Source organism: the organism of the source record quoted next, unplaced genomic scaffold (assembly GCF_019419815.1).
Source record: "Pyrus x bretschneideri cultivar Hongxiangsu unplaced genomic scaffold, Pyrus_bretschneideri_v1 Contig22, whole genome shotgun sequence".
Classification (NCBI taxonomy): Eukaryota; Viridiplantae; Streptophyta; class Magnoliopsida; order Rosales; family Rosaceae; genus Pyrus; species Pyrus x bretschneideri.
Window position 1 is genome coordinate 5,381,764 of NW_025999524.1, and position 15,172 is coordinate 5,396,935.

The window sequence follows — 15,172 nt, forward strand, 5'->3', positions numbered from 1 at the left end:
GCAACTACAATCAAGGTTCGAAAGAGTATCATGATTAGTTCGCGGATACTTTTACTAATCCAGGTAACCATGATATGCCTACTAAGTGTCCCTTAATTTCACTGTCGGCTTTAGTTAGACCTTAAGATGTCATACACATATATGGTAATTAAAATAGTTTTGGGCTTTATTTAATTAAAAAAGGGATTCAAGTCACAAGTCCAAGTAAGTCCATGTAGTCAAAACTCTTAAAGAGGTGCGACATTTAAATATAAAAGAATGAAAAAGATTATATTTAAAATCTACTGCATGGTAGATTTTTAAGTGAATTGTAGTGCTACTTAATAATGTCCGGTAGCAAACTAAGCCGTACACAAGTTTTTCTCGTGATATTAAATGGGAGAATTTTGAACACGAATGTGCATTGCCCAAGCCAACAAACCTAGCCAACATCCACATTTCTTGCTTTCTTGAAGTACATAGAATAAGAATTGGTGAAGTTCCAAAGTAGGTTATTGACTCCTTTCGGAGCAAGATCCGACTTTCCAAAAAGTACCCAAAAAAAAAAAACCCCTTGCTCGCCAAGGATATATGCTCTCTCAACCTTGCTCGCCAAGGACCAAAAATAACCCTTCATGGGAGGTATTTGCCCATCTCACGTGTGAGATTCTAGAAGGTTCTTGGTCAAAACTTCTCCCCAGGGCTTACCTTAGGATTGGTCCAAAACTTCCAGAAGGTTCCTGGCCATATTGTTCAATTCGTCATTAGGAGCTCAATTAAGATATAATCGCCCTATAACACCAATTTGACTTTTGAACTTTTTAAGTACAAAACTAGGAATTTCAAACTTATTAAAATACAAATAATCTTACATGTAATGGTAATGTAGTTGTGCTAAAAACAATTATGCCTTTTCAATCTGGTGGAAGTTCGATCCTTGTCCATTCTCCTCCCTTTAACAACTAAATATCTAACCTATTAATTTTATTGTTTTACTAAAAACATATAAATAAAAAGGTTCATAATGTGTAATTATAGCGTTATTCTTTAAATAAATTATGATTAAACAAACAAACAAACCAATCTATCATGATCTTGCTACGTTCTATTGTGTCCGGAACACGGCGTGATCTTCACAATAGGAGAGATATTTTAGTGTGTCCGGAATACGGAGCAAAACACCACATGTCATTATATAATTAGAGAGACATAAAAAAAAAAAATCTTTTCTCTAATAGTATAATGAAATGTGGTATTCCGTTCGTATTCCAAACACACTGAAAAATCTCTTGCTTGACAGGAAGACACACAGGAAAGTGTAACTAGGATAACTGGAGTGGCAAGGTTTCTTCTTTTATTCTGCTTCAACTGCAAGTACAAGGTTTCTTCTTTTATTCTGCTACAACTGCAATTACAAGTTAGTTACAGTGCATATGATGGACCTATATATATGTGAGCTTCATTAGCTTTGCTCCTCACAACACAGCAGCGTTAATTTTGTTGGTAATAATCTCAGTGCTCATACATATTTCAAATTCAAGGTACCACTCTTTTTCTCGTCGATAATTCTATTTAGATACAAAGTCCGTCACATTTTAATAGATTGTGTTGGCACGTGTATCATTTTGTGCGTCTAAATATCGTTACTCTTTTCTCATTTGCTGCATTACTGATCATTTTATTCTATTTCAAGTAATTTTATGCATTGAGAAAGTGTAATGAGTTCATAGTTACTGAGTTCAATTTGTACTTGTGAAACAGCAGTTGCCATCAACAATATCAACATGGTTAATACTACGATTCAGTTGTTTGGATTTTCCTCCGTCGAGTCACCAGAAGCAGTGAAGGCGTTCCTGGAGGTATACACCGGAGAAGGAACAGTCTCTGAAGTGAAGGTTCGTCCCCCGAAAGATGGAAAATCAAGAGCATCCGCCATAGTTGAGTTCACACAAGCAGAATCTGCTGAAATAATAATCCCATTAGCTGATGACCGTCGCTGTGGTATGGGGGCTCTTATCTGAAGGCTAGGAAATGGAAGGTTGATAACTTTGAACACAACATGGAACTTGTAGAGCTGCACTTCGGATGCCTGGTTTCCGAGAAGCAGTTTTCTGTTCTTTGGACAGCACCGGATGTTCAAGTGAAGTTTGGGACAGAATTTAAGAATATCTACTTCTCGTTCTCTTATGATTCTGCTGTATACAAGCTCGAGGTCTCCTCAGAAAGTATTAGCCAGATGGAGCTACATAGCACTGCGCGATCAGCTTAGGAAGTATCTTCTAATCCAGGTTTGTCGGTCACATTTTCTCAGTTTTTTGCTATTTCTTTAGTACAATGATGCAGCTGAAATTTGTGAATCATTGCTTTAGATTTTGCTATGAAATGTACGATTGTAACTTTTAAATTTAGCTAGTGATCAAAGTTTCAAAAGTTGATCAATATAGAAGTTTAATTAAACCATGTGTGAAAGATTACTAGTAACTGTCAAATATCATGAAACAACCTGTCATCTTCCTTATAAATACCATAATTTACTATGTAATGTGGCACTTGGGGTAAATGGCTGATTTATTTTCCCTCCCTTTCTTCTTTCTCTTGCTAGTTACTTGGTGCCCCTCGGATTTTGAAGCAAGCTTCTGATGGAAACTGGGTGCGGGAAGTTGACTTCACTCCATCGTGCTGCATTGGCCAGTCTTCTGGCGTATGTTTGGAACTTCCGTATGATTCTGTGCTTCCAAATCTACGTGATTGTTTTCTTCATTACCAAGAAAATGAAGGATGCTTCGAGCTGGAAAGAGGTACCACTTTCTCGTGTAATTCAGATCATGTTCCGATTGTTGGTCCATCAGTGGGCATTACCTTGCCATACAGAATCCTGTTCAAGATAAATTCCTTGGTTCAGCATGGATGTGTTCCGGGGCAAGCTCTTGATGTTCATTTTTATAAGCTGGTTGATCCTAGCACAATAAGAATTGAATACATAGAGTGTGCACTGGACAAACTGTTTCGGTTGAAAGCACGCTGCTATGATCCCGTCAGTTGGCTTTTTCAGCAGTACAGAGAATACCTGGCGTGCAAGCGAATTCCAGACTCGCCTGCTATCTCTTTAGATGATGGGATGGTGTATGTGCACAGGGTTCGAGTCACACCATCTAAAGTCTACTTTTGTGGTCCGGAGGTAAATCTTTCCAACCGTGTTCTACGAAAATATCCTGAAGATCTTGATAATTTTCTTCGTGTTTCCTTTGTGGACGAGGACTTGAGTAAGATACGATCCAAAGATTTATGTCTGCACACAAAGTGTAACACTTCAGCAGAAGAGGACAGGAGGACTAGAGTTTATAAAAGGATACTTTCTACTCTAAGAAATGGCATTGTCATTGGTGACAAGAAGTTTGAGTTTCTTGCCTTTTCATCAAGTCAGTTGCGCGAGCATTCAGTGTGGATGTTTGCGTCAAGAAGTGAGCTCACCGCGCAAGACATCAGAAATTGGATGGGGGACTTTAGCAACATCAGAAATGTGGCGAAGTATGGTGCTAGGTTGGGCCAGGCTTTCAGCTCTTCCAGGGAGACTTTTAATGTCGATGGGGATGAAATCGAATTCATTCCTGATGTAGAAATCAAAAGGAGGGGAGTCAAATATTGTTTCTCTGATGGAATCGGGAAGATATCTGCTGAATTTGCTGAAAGGGTGGCAAGAAAGTGTGGAAGAAGTTCTACTCCATCAGCATTTCAAATTCGTATAGGTGGCTACAAAGGTGTCGTGGCAGTTGATCCAAAATTGTCAAAGAAATTGGCACTGAGGGAGAGCATGCGCAAGTACCAATCCAACAACACAGCACTTGACGTTCTTAAATGGAGCACGTACCAGCCTTGTTTCCTCAATCGTCAACTCATCACCCTTTTCTCCACCCTTGGAGTCCCAGATCATGTCTTTAAGAAGAAGCAAAGACAGGCTTTGAAGCAACTGGAAGGCGTTTTAACTGACCCATCAAGAGCAAAAGCAGCACTCGAAACAATATTTCAAGGGGAGGCCACAGACGTTTTGAAGGACATGCTTTTGTGTGGTTACAAGCCAGATGCAGAGCCATTTCTGTCATTGATGCTACAAGCCTACTGTGCATCCAAGCTCACGGAACTGCGGACGAGAACAAGGATATTTGTTTCGAATGGAAGATCAATGATGGGATGTCTGGATGAAACGGGAACATTGGAATATGGTCAGGTATTTGTGCAATGCTCTCACGGCGTGATCTCCACTGGCACTCACAACAACACTACTTCGAGCGAAGACAATTTTGTTGTGAACGGGACTGTTGTAGTTGCTAGAAACCCGTGTTTACACCCGGGAGATGTTCGTGCTCTTACAGCGGTGAACGTGCCGGCATTGCACCATATGGTGGATTGTGTAGTTTTCCCGCAGAAAGGAAAGAGGTATGTTAACTTTCTCAAATCTTGTAGTAGATGAAATTACAAATTTATTTTGGATTGCATCTTCATAGTAGTGTTTCTCTGTTTCGCAATAATTTGTTGCCTTAAATTGTTTACGTACTCACTATTTTTTTTCTCTCGTTGAATTAGACCGCATCCTGATGAATGCTCAGGAGGAGATTTAGATGGAGATTTCTACTTTGTTAGCTGGGACTCTGATCTAATTCCACCTCGGAATTTTCGACCGATGAATTACACCCCAGAACGACCTATTGAATTAGAACATGAAGTTACAATGGAGGTATTACTCAATATAATACGTACAATATAGCCGCCTATCCTTTCTTCAAAATATATTGTACACATGTGTTTCTGCCTTTATTCATTCAACATTTGGTGGTCTGTTGCGTTTGTTACAGGAGGTTGCAGAGTCGTTTACAGACTACATAGTTAACGACATGTTGGGGATCATTTCGAATGCACATACTGTCTTTGCAGACAGAGAGCGACAGAAGGCTATGAGTGCTCAATGTATGAAACTCGCAAAGCTCTGTTCCGATGCTGTCGACGCTCCAAAAACCGGCGTGGTAGTGGAAGTGCCGCGTTCTCTACGTGCCAAACTATATCCGGATTTCATGGAAAAGGTTGACAAACCTACGTATAAGTCCAAACGTGTGCTTGGGAAGCTTTTCCGACAGGTGAAAAATGTTGAGGTTGGATCGCATTCAGATTCAAGTTCAATCAAATCGTTCACCTTGGGAGTGGCTTCGAAGTGCTACGATCCTGACATGGAGGTAGATGGATTCGAAGATTACATCGATGATGCCATCAACTACAAAAGGGACTATGATTACAAGCTGGGAAATTTGATGGATTACTACGGCATCAAAACTGAAGCAGATATATTAAGTGGGAACATCACTTCAGTGTCGAAATTTTTCGATAGGAGAAAGGACTTGGAGTCAATCAATTACGCCATAAGGTCACTGAAAAAGGAAGCTAGGACCTGGTTCAATGCTACGCAGTCAGATTCCAGCACTGATACCGATGATGTATGTGCAGCGAAAGCATCAGCTTGGTACCATGTTACGTATCATCCAGTTTACTGGGGTCGCTGCAATGAGGGAATGGAAAGGGATCACTTCCTCAGCTTTCCGTGGTGTGTTTCCGATAAGCTCATCCAGATCAAGAGGGACAAAACAAGTATGAGGAATTCTTTGCCTATGGCTGATCAAAGCAGCGTCCTCCTTGACAAATTCAGAAGCATGCGTTTTCCCAAATGATTATGTTTTGTTATGTTTTGTTTACGCTGTTAAAAGTCCATGTAAGTACGGTTGTCAAGGGTTCTAGTTCCCTTGTCATTTGCCTCGGTTTATTTTAGTTACTTTCTGATTGATTGTAAATACGTTGTGATCAGCATTTCTAAGTTTTCATCTACAATTTGTTATTCACAATCTTGTAAACGTTATGAGCTTCCTTTGTGGCGAGTCGAATTCATTCATCTCTCGGAAGTTTTCAAGTGCCCAACCTCATTTCGAGAACCGCTAAGAGGACCCTCTCTTAGAAGTGGACTCTTCATAAACTCCATAACACCTCACACTCTAATATTAATTTTCGTGCCAACATTATAAAACATAGTGCAAAAAAACATGAAGCCGCATATAGTGTATGAAGAGTTACATTTTTAAGAGAGTCAGCTTAACGTTTCTCATCTCAAAAACTCAGCCCTAGCCGTTTTATCACTGACCCTAAACCTTCTACATCAATTGCACCGGCGAGTTTGTTCCGACGACTTCCTGCACAAATTCCACCGACGAGTTCTTTTTAGTTTGATCATCGCAATAGAACAAGGAAAAAGCCTATGTGGTGGTTTGTCCGGTGTTCCACTGAGGAGTACCCACTCGAAGCTCCACCGGAAGTTTCCAAGGCTTCGTCGGAAGTCTTTGTTTATTTTTCTTGATTGATATTGTATGTTGATGTCAATAACCTAAACAAGCGGGTGTTATTTTGCTTGTCGTGTAATTGTTTGACTACAAGCGGGGGAGCAAAGTACCCCTCATGTGAGATTCTAGAAGATTCTTAGGCAAAGCTTCTCCAAAGGGCCAAGTCAGTGAGTATATTTCTATCTTGTCCAAACCTTGTTTAGCAAGGGAGCAAATTACCCCTCATGTGAGATCTTAGAAGATTCGTAGCCAAAGCTTCTCCAAAGGGCCAAGTCCTCATGATTGGTCGACATAAAGAAAAGTCCTCAGGGTTGGAGCTAAACTTCACAGAAGGTTCTCAAATTTATTTAACGATGGCACATTTTTTTATTTTTTGCACACTTTTTTTTATTCTAATTTTTTATTTTCTTTTAATTTGTTCAACCTAATGACTTGGAAAAGAAATGTTTGTCTAAATCAATTTTCTAACTACAAAATTTTAAAAATATTTAAAATACGAGTAGGTATGTTTGATATACACATTTTTTTGTATATTCATTTTGCATGTACGCATTCATTAACCATGTACATACTAAATAAAAGTACGAGTAATGGTCGATGTAAAATAAATTACGAGTAAAAAACTAAATAAATTGTGAGTAAAAAAACTATATAATTGTGATTAACCCTTACACTCAAAACGTCGAGTTTCATTCACCCTCCACAATACAGTTTGATACCTGCTATTGCTGCGAAAGAGGGGATCGTTGACGCCTTGACCAAAAAGGAAAGGTGAAAAAAAGATAACTGCCAAGGCAAGTTTTTCTTCCTCTCTTTCCTTTTCTTTTCCCAGCTTCAACCGCCATGACAAGTGATTCAAAGTCACTTCTGTGCTTTTCACTTTCCTATCAGTATATATACCGACTTCATGAGCTTTGCTTCTTACAGAGCATCAGTTGTTGGTAATAATATCAGTGCCTTCGTTTCAAATTCAAGGTTATTTAGACACAGAAAACTGACATTGGGTGCTCTATCGATCGTGAGAGTGTCAGTAAGTGCATACTTTTGTGTGTCTAAATATCGTTACTCTTCTCATTTGCTGCATTACTGATCATTTTGTTCAATTTCAAGTATTTTATGCAGAGATACTGCAATAAGTTTATAGTTACTAACTCAGTTTGTGGTCTGAAACAGCATAGTTTCTATCAACGCTAGTCAATTCAACATGAGTCTTATGACAATTAAGTTGTATGGATTTTCCTCCGTCGAGTCTCCGGAAGCAGTGGCAGCGTTTCTGGAGGAATACACTGGACAAGGATCTGTTTCTGATGTGAAGGTTTTTCCCCCGAAGGACAGAAACTCAAGAGCGTCTGCCATAGTTGAGTTCACCCATGCAGAATCTGCTGAAAAAATTATCCCATTAGCCGATGCGCGGCTCCTTTGGTATGATGAGGACTCTTATCTGAAAGCGAGAAAATGGAAGCCTGAACACACCATTGAGCTTCTAAAGCTGCACTTCGGATGCCTGGTTTCCGAGGAACGCTTTTCTGTGCTGTGGACAACATCGGAAGTTCAAGTGACTTTCGGGATGGAATTTAAGAAAATGTACTTGTTATTCTGTTACGATTCAGATGAATACAAGCTTGAGATCTCCGCTGAAAGTATTCGCGAGATTGAGCTGCATTGCCCTCCTGGCCAGCTTCGAAAGTTTCTTCTAATCCAGGTTTGTCCGCCAAAATTTTCTCGTTTTGCTTCTTTATTATAAACTTATAAGCATACAGTTGTGACTTGTGATCTGTGATTCACTACATGATTTAGCTAGTGATCATGGTTCATAAGCTGGTTAGTTTAAATGCTTAATTCAACCATTTTATTACATCGAACAAGAACAAAACTTAGCCGATCATCATTTTGACTTATGTACTAGTTCCTCCTGCATAATAGCATTACATCTGATCTCGTACTTCATTGCTTCAGCATGAAGAATTTGACTGTTAAATGTTCAAACAAAATGATATAGTCCTTAAAGATGGCAGAATTTTCTATGTTATATGTGGCATTTGGGAAAATTGTCTGATATTTTGTTTTCGTTTCTTCTTTCTCTTGCTAGTTACTTGGTGCCCCTCGGATTTTGAAGCAAGTTTCTAACAGAAACTGGGTGCGCGAAGTTGACTTCACTCCATCTTGCTGCATTGGCCAATCTTCTGCCGTATGTTTGGAACTTCCATATGATTCTGTGCTTCCAAATTTACACGATAGTTTTCTTCATTACCAAGAAAATGAAGGACGCTTCGCTCTGGAGAGAGGTAATGTCTTCTCCCGTAATTCAGATCTTGTACCAATTGTTTGTCCGCCAGTGGGCATTAACTTGCCATACAAAATCCTGTTCAAGATAAATTCCTTGGTTCAGCATGGATGTGTTCCGGGGCAAGCTCTTGATGCTATGTTTTATACGCTCGTTGATCCAAGCAGAATAAGAATTGAACACATAGAGTGTGCCCTGAACAAACTGTTCTGCTTGAAAAAGCGCTGCTATGATCCCGTGAGTTGGCTTTGTGATCAATACAGAGAGTACATGGCCTACAAGAGAATTCCAGAGTCGCCTGCTATTTCTTTAGATGATGGGATGGTGTATGTGCACAGGGTTCAAGTCACACCATCTAAAGTATATTTCTGTGGTCCCGAGGTAAATCTTTCCAACCGTGTTCTACGAAATTACCCTCAAGATATTGATAATTTTCTTCGTGTCTCTTTCGTGGATGAGGACTTGGGTAAGTTGCATTCAAAAGATTTGTGCCTGCGCACAAATTGTAACACTTCTGCAGATGAGGAAAGGAGAACTAGAGTTTATGAAAGGATACTTTTTACTCTAACAAATGGAATAGTCATTGGTGACAAGAAGTTTGAGTTCCTTGCCTTCTCATCAAGTCAGTTACACGATCATTCGGTGTGGATGTTTGCGTCAAGAAGTGAGCTCACCGCACAAGACATCAGAAACTGGATGGGGGACTTTAGCAACATCAGAAATGCGGCAAAGTATGGTGCTAGATTGGGCCAGGCTTTTAGCTCTTCCCTGGAGACTTTTAGTGTCGGCAAGGATGAAATCGAACTCATTCCTGACGTAGAAATCAGAAGAGGCGGAGTCAAATATTGTTTCTCTGATGGAATTGGGAAGATATCTGTTGAATTTGCTGACGAGGTGGCAAGAAAGTGTGGGATCAGTTCTACTCCATCAGTGTTTCAAATTCGTAGAGGTGGCCATAAAGGCGTTGTGGCAGTTGATCCGACATTGTCAAAGAACTTGGCTTTGAGAGAGAGCATGTGCAAGTACCAATCCGAAAACACAGCGCTAGATGTTCTCCAGTGGAGCAGGAACCAGCCTTGTTTCCTCAATCGTCAACTGATCACCCTTTTGTCCACACTCGGAGTCCCGGATTATGTTTTTCAGAAAAAGCAAAACCAGGATTTGAAGAAACTGCAAGGTGTTCTAACTGACCCTTTAAGAGCACTGGAAGCTCTTAAAACGATGTTTCAAGGGGAGGCCACAGACGTTTTGGAGGAAATGCTTTTGAGTGGTTACAAGCCAGATGCGGAGCCATTTCTGTCATTGATGCTGCAAGCATTCTGTGCATCTAAGCTTGTGGAATTGCGAACCAAAACAAGGATATTTGTTCCAAAGGGAAGATTGTTGTTGGGATGTCTAGATGAAACCAAGACACTGAAATATGGTCAGGTGTTTGTGCAATGCTCTCACTCTTCGATCTCAAGTGGCGCTGGCAGCACTACTACAAGCGAAGACCATTTTACTGTGATGGGGAAAGTTGTAGTTGCTAGAAACCCCTGTTTACACCCGGGAGATGTTCGCGTTCTTACAGCTGTGGACATCCCCGCATTGCACCACATGGTGGATTGTGTGGTTTTTCCTCAAAAAGGAAAGAGGTATGTAACTTTCTCAAATCTTTTAGTATATGAAATAAAAAATTTTGTTTCTGATTGCGTCTGCATATCAGTGTTCCTCTGTTGGACAATAATTTGTTGCCTATTCTTTTTTGTTGAACTAGACCTCATCCTGATGAATGCGCGGGAGGAGATTTAGATGGAGATCCTTACTTTGTTAGTTGGGACTCTGATCTAATTCCGCATCGGACAATTGAACCGATGATTCATACCCCAGCACGAACTATTGAACTGGATCATGAAGTTACAATGGAGGTATTACTCAATTTATCAAGTACAATGTAGCTTATCATACTTCAAAACATATTCTGTTTCGGCCTTTTTTTATAGGAAACGATATTCATTAGATGAATCGCTGCCTTGTTCATTCAGCGTTTGGTGTTCTGTTGTGTTTGTTACAGGAGGTTGCAGAGTCGTTCACAAACTACATAGTGAATGACACTTTAGGGATCATTTCACATGCACATGTTGCCTTCGCAGACGGAGATTCAAAGAAGGCCATGAGTCATCGATGTCTTAAGCTCGCCAAGCTCGGTTCCGATGCTGTTGACACTCCAAAAACCGGCATGGTAGTGAAAGTGCCGCGCTGGCTACGTGCCGAACGATTCCCAGATTTCATGGAAAAGGTTGGCAAACCTATGTACAAGTCCAGGCGTGTGATTGGGAAGCTTTTCCGGCAGGTGAAGAATGTTGAGCTTAAATCACATTCGCATTCAAGCTCAATTAAATCCTTCACCGCGGAAGTGGCTTCGAAGTGCTATGATCCCGACATGGAGGTAGATGGTTTCGAAGATTACATCGATGATGCCATCAACTACAAAAGGGAGTATGACTACAAGCTGGGAAATTTGATGGATTACTACGGCATCAAAACTGAAGCAGATATACTAAGTGGGAACATCACTTCAGTGTCGAAATTTTTCAACAGGAGAAACGACTTGGAGCCAATTAATTACGCCGTAAGGTCACTGATAAGGGAAGCTAGGACCTGGTTCAATGCGACGCAGTCAGATTCCAGCACTGGTACCGATGATGTATGGGCAGCGAAAGCATCAGCTTGGTACCATGTTACGTATCATCCTGGTTACTGGGGTCGCTGCAACAAGGGAATGGAAAGGGATCATTTCCTCAGCTTTCCGTGGTGTGTTTTCGACAAGATTCTCCAGATCAAGAGGACAAATAAGTACGAGGAATTCCTCACCTATGTGTTATCGGAGCGGGATCGCACTTGACAATGTCGGAATCATGTGTTTGGCGGGAAATTGACAGAGGGGTCTTAGGTAGTGGTGTGCTTTCCCTTATGAATATGTTGTTATGTTTTGTTGAAGTTTGTTAAATTTAAGTATGACTGTCAAGGGTTCTAGTTCCCTCGTCATTTGCCTCGGTTTATTTTAATTAACTTCCGATGATTGTAATTATACTGTCATTAGCATTTTTAATTTTCATCTGCATTTCGGCATATACAATCCTGTAAACGCTATATGCCTGCCTCTTTTGTGGTGAGTCAAATTCATTCAACTCTCAAAATAATAATAAATATTAGTCATTTGCATATAGTTTTTAAGATTAACAGATAATTTAGTAAATATAATTTTTTATCCCTATGTCAAACGTAAATTGAACTCATTTCAACGAAGAGTTCGATGTCAACTTCTTGGATATTGCTAGTCTAGTAGGGAGGTGCACACTGAATTGCTCCTTGGAAGTCCTTGCTTGGGAAGTTCAACATCTGTCGTCTTCGACGTCACTTCATGCAGTCAAATCTATCACTTCACTATACGCCAAAAATGAAAACAGTAGGCACAAGACGACAAAAATTATCGTGCGGCTCTATTCTTTAGTGTCTTCAAAAAATAAAAAAGGAAAAAAAAAGGATCATAAATCAAAGAATTAATAAATTTCAAACTTTAGATTACACATCCGTCACAAGTAGTATTTGGATGTTTCTGGGGAAGTCCCCTTGATTTACCTATCTCAATAAAATATATTATTGGTTCGAAGATCGTCTTAAGATTCAGGCAATTGCACTTACTTGTTGTCTAGGGGGAATTACGCTTACTTGTTTTTTAGTACAAGTAGCTACCGGGTTTGCTATGACTTTTTATTATCGTCCGACCGTTACGGAGGCCTTTGCTTCTGTTCAATATATAATGACTGAAGCTAATTTTGGTTGGTTAATCCGATCAGTTCATCGATGGTCGGCAAGTATGATGGTCCTAATGATGATCCTGCACGTATTTCGCGTGTATCTTACCGGCGGCTTTAAAAAACCTCGTGAATTGACTTGGGTTACAGGTGTGGTTTTGGGTGTATTGACCGCATCTTTTGGTGTAACTGGTTATTCCTTACCTCGGGACCAAATTGGTAATTGTAAACGAATTTTAGACCCTATGTCTCATGTAGCACGTATTGAGTTCGATTCTTAACTCTGATAAATCACACAATGTTGATCAAAAAGAGGCTAAAGTGTACTTATGAATCTTCCCAGCTTTTCGGAAAAATGACTAAAATTGAGCAATAGATGTAAAATTAACTCTTAACCAAATATAGTATTTTACTACTATTAGTGAAAGTAAAAGTAAAAGTAAAATTTGATAATTACTATAGAGGTTTCTTCTCTTGTCCTAATTCCCGGAGGAGGAAGGAGAAGAAACGTTTCATTCCTTTTACACAAGGAACCCGACTCCAAGTCGGAATCGGCGATCACAATATAAAGCAAAGGACGCACCACCTCCTATTACTACAACCATCAGATAGTCTCTTCAAACTAACGAAGCAGAAGGCGCGTTGGTTTTTGCACAATACGTCGTTAGTTTCGAGCTAGCTAGGGTTCCACCACCATGTCCAACACCGTCGAGTCAAAATCTAGGTGCTGCGTTTATACAGGTAATTTGGAGGAGCGAGTGAGTGAAAGAGCTGTGTACGATATATTAATTCAGGCAGGGAGGGTGGTTGACCTGCACATTCCTCGGGACAAAGAAACCGACAGACCTAAAGGTTATGCATTTGCAGAATACGAGTCCAAGGAGATTGCTGAGTACGCTGTTAGGCTCTTCGCTAGTCTTGTCATTCTCTACAACCGGACACTCAAGTTTTCTATCTCTGGCCAACACAAGAAGCCCTTGCATGCTGTTGATTTTGTGACGACAACCATATCCAATTTTTCTCACACACGCAAATTGAGCTACTCTTCTCCTGTTTGTAACTCTAGGTCAAGCCGGTGCGAGACGAGCACCACAATTCTGTCTCAATTTCACAATCTGCATGGCTCGACATATGATGTATTTTCTCATAAAAGACTTCGGTGTAATTAGGAATTGTTCTATCAAGTTTTACTGTGGGATTACATTGTTCAACAATATTTAGTACGAAGATAAATGTGTCAAATATTTTCCAAGTGTAATTGATCAGATAAGCAATCAATTTAGTCTACATCTAGGTTATGCACGCTCTTTGTTTTTATTATTTTCTTAGCAAACTTCTTTTTTAGGTGAAACATTTATAACAATTTTTAAAATTAATTTGAAAATACTTTTAAAATGACTAAAAATGTTGTAAATTGAAATATTTTTTCTACCAATTATTAACAAAAATGACAGTATGTCGTTCCAATTCCTTCCCAGGCAAGTTATCACCTTTTGACTTCACTTTTAAGTTCTGTGAGGACTCAAGGTCAATCCCTCACTTTTGCGGGTCCCCAATTACCCTTTTTTTCCGTTAAAAAATATGTTTTGGATCGCAAATTTTCTTGGAAGTGATTGTTCAATTAAATTCCTTGAAATTTTGAACCAATTATGTTTTTGGGCCCCCGTCTTATTGTTTTTGTCCGGATTTTAACATAAGGTTTGCTTTTTATTTAATTTATGAACTTAGTTTTTATTATGAAAAAATATCATTAAATTGTAGCATTATAAATTTAAAGTTATTTTTATTTTTTTGAATAAATAATCTTTATTAATTAATAAAACAATTATTGTCAACCAAAATTTTATGAAATTAGCAGTTTAATCCTTTAATTAAAACAGAATATGAATAAGAAATATGAGGCAGAAATGTAATTTCACACACCAAATTTTGTTTTTTTTTTCAAAGCCTTACCTACATGCAATCCTAACATATCTCTAATTAAAAATAAATAAAAAAATTTCTCACTCCCACATTCTCTATCACTCTCTTCCTCTCTCCTTCTATTTCAAAAACAAAAATAAAAAATTTTCTCACACACTTTATATGTGCCCATATGCTAGTATTATCTCTACTAATTAATAAAACACTCATTGTCAACCAAAACCCTATGAAATTACCAATTTAACCCTCTAATTAAAACAGAACATGAATAAAAAATATGGAGCAAAAATGTAAGTTCACACAACTAAATTTTGTTTTTTTTTTTTTCAAAACCTCACCTATGTAATCCTAATATATCTTTCATTAAAAAAAAATATATATAAAAAAAAAAAAAAAACTTCCCACTCTCACATTCTCTATCACTCTCTTTCTCTCTTTCTATTTCAAAAACAAAAATAAAAAAATTTCTCGCACACTTTGTGTGTGCCCATTACTAGTTTATACTAAGAGAGGGGGTAAGCTTAACCTCACAATTGACTAATAATAATGTGGTTTAAACTCGTTTTTGACAAACATTAAACCTAAAACTTTATAGTTACAAGTAAAAAAAATACTCCTAACTGTAGTGATAAATGATAATTTAAAACCGCTTTTGAAAGCCAAAGTAGCGGAAAGACCTACATCGAGTCCTACAATGCTAGGCATGACGACATCAGTTGCGCGCGTCATTAGACCTTTGTTTCAAGGATATTAGCCAGAAAAATAATAAATATACTGATTTGTCCACTTAAAGCAAGAAAAAAAAAACATTTATT

The 15,172-nt window shown here is 38.9% G+C and overlaps 2 protein-coding genes and 1 pseudogene across 2 annotated transcripts; all 3 read left to right on the forward strand.

The window, feature by feature from the left end:
• Positions 1–80: 80 nt before the first annotated feature.
• Positions 81–5,857, forward strand: LOC125467864 (annotated as a pseudogene).
• A 1,361-nt stretch (positions 5,858–7,218) lies between these two features.
• On the forward strand, positions 7,219–11,656 carry LOC103943088 (probable RNA-dependent RNA polymerase 1). The gene is made up of 5 exons (XM_048584759.1): positions 7,219–7,383; positions 7,527–8,055; positions 8,443–10,271; positions 10,394–10,544; positions 10,691–11,656. Exons 2-5 carry the CDS (start codon positions 7,558–7,560, stop codon positions 11,519–11,521), a joined length of 3,309 nt encoding a protein of 1,102 aa, XP_048440716.1. The 5' UTR covers positions 7,219–7,383; positions 7,527–7,557; the 3' UTR covers positions 11,522–11,656.
• Positions 11,657–13,129: 1,473 nt separating this feature from the next.
• Positions 13,130–13,603, forward strand: LOC103943261 (splicing factor 3B subunit 4). The gene has a single exon (XM_048585182.1). It carries the CDS (start codon positions 13,130–13,132, stop codon positions 13,601–13,603), a length of 474 nt encoding a protein of 157 aa, XP_048441139.1.
• The last annotated feature ends 1,569 nt before the right edge of the window (positions 13,604–15,172 follow it).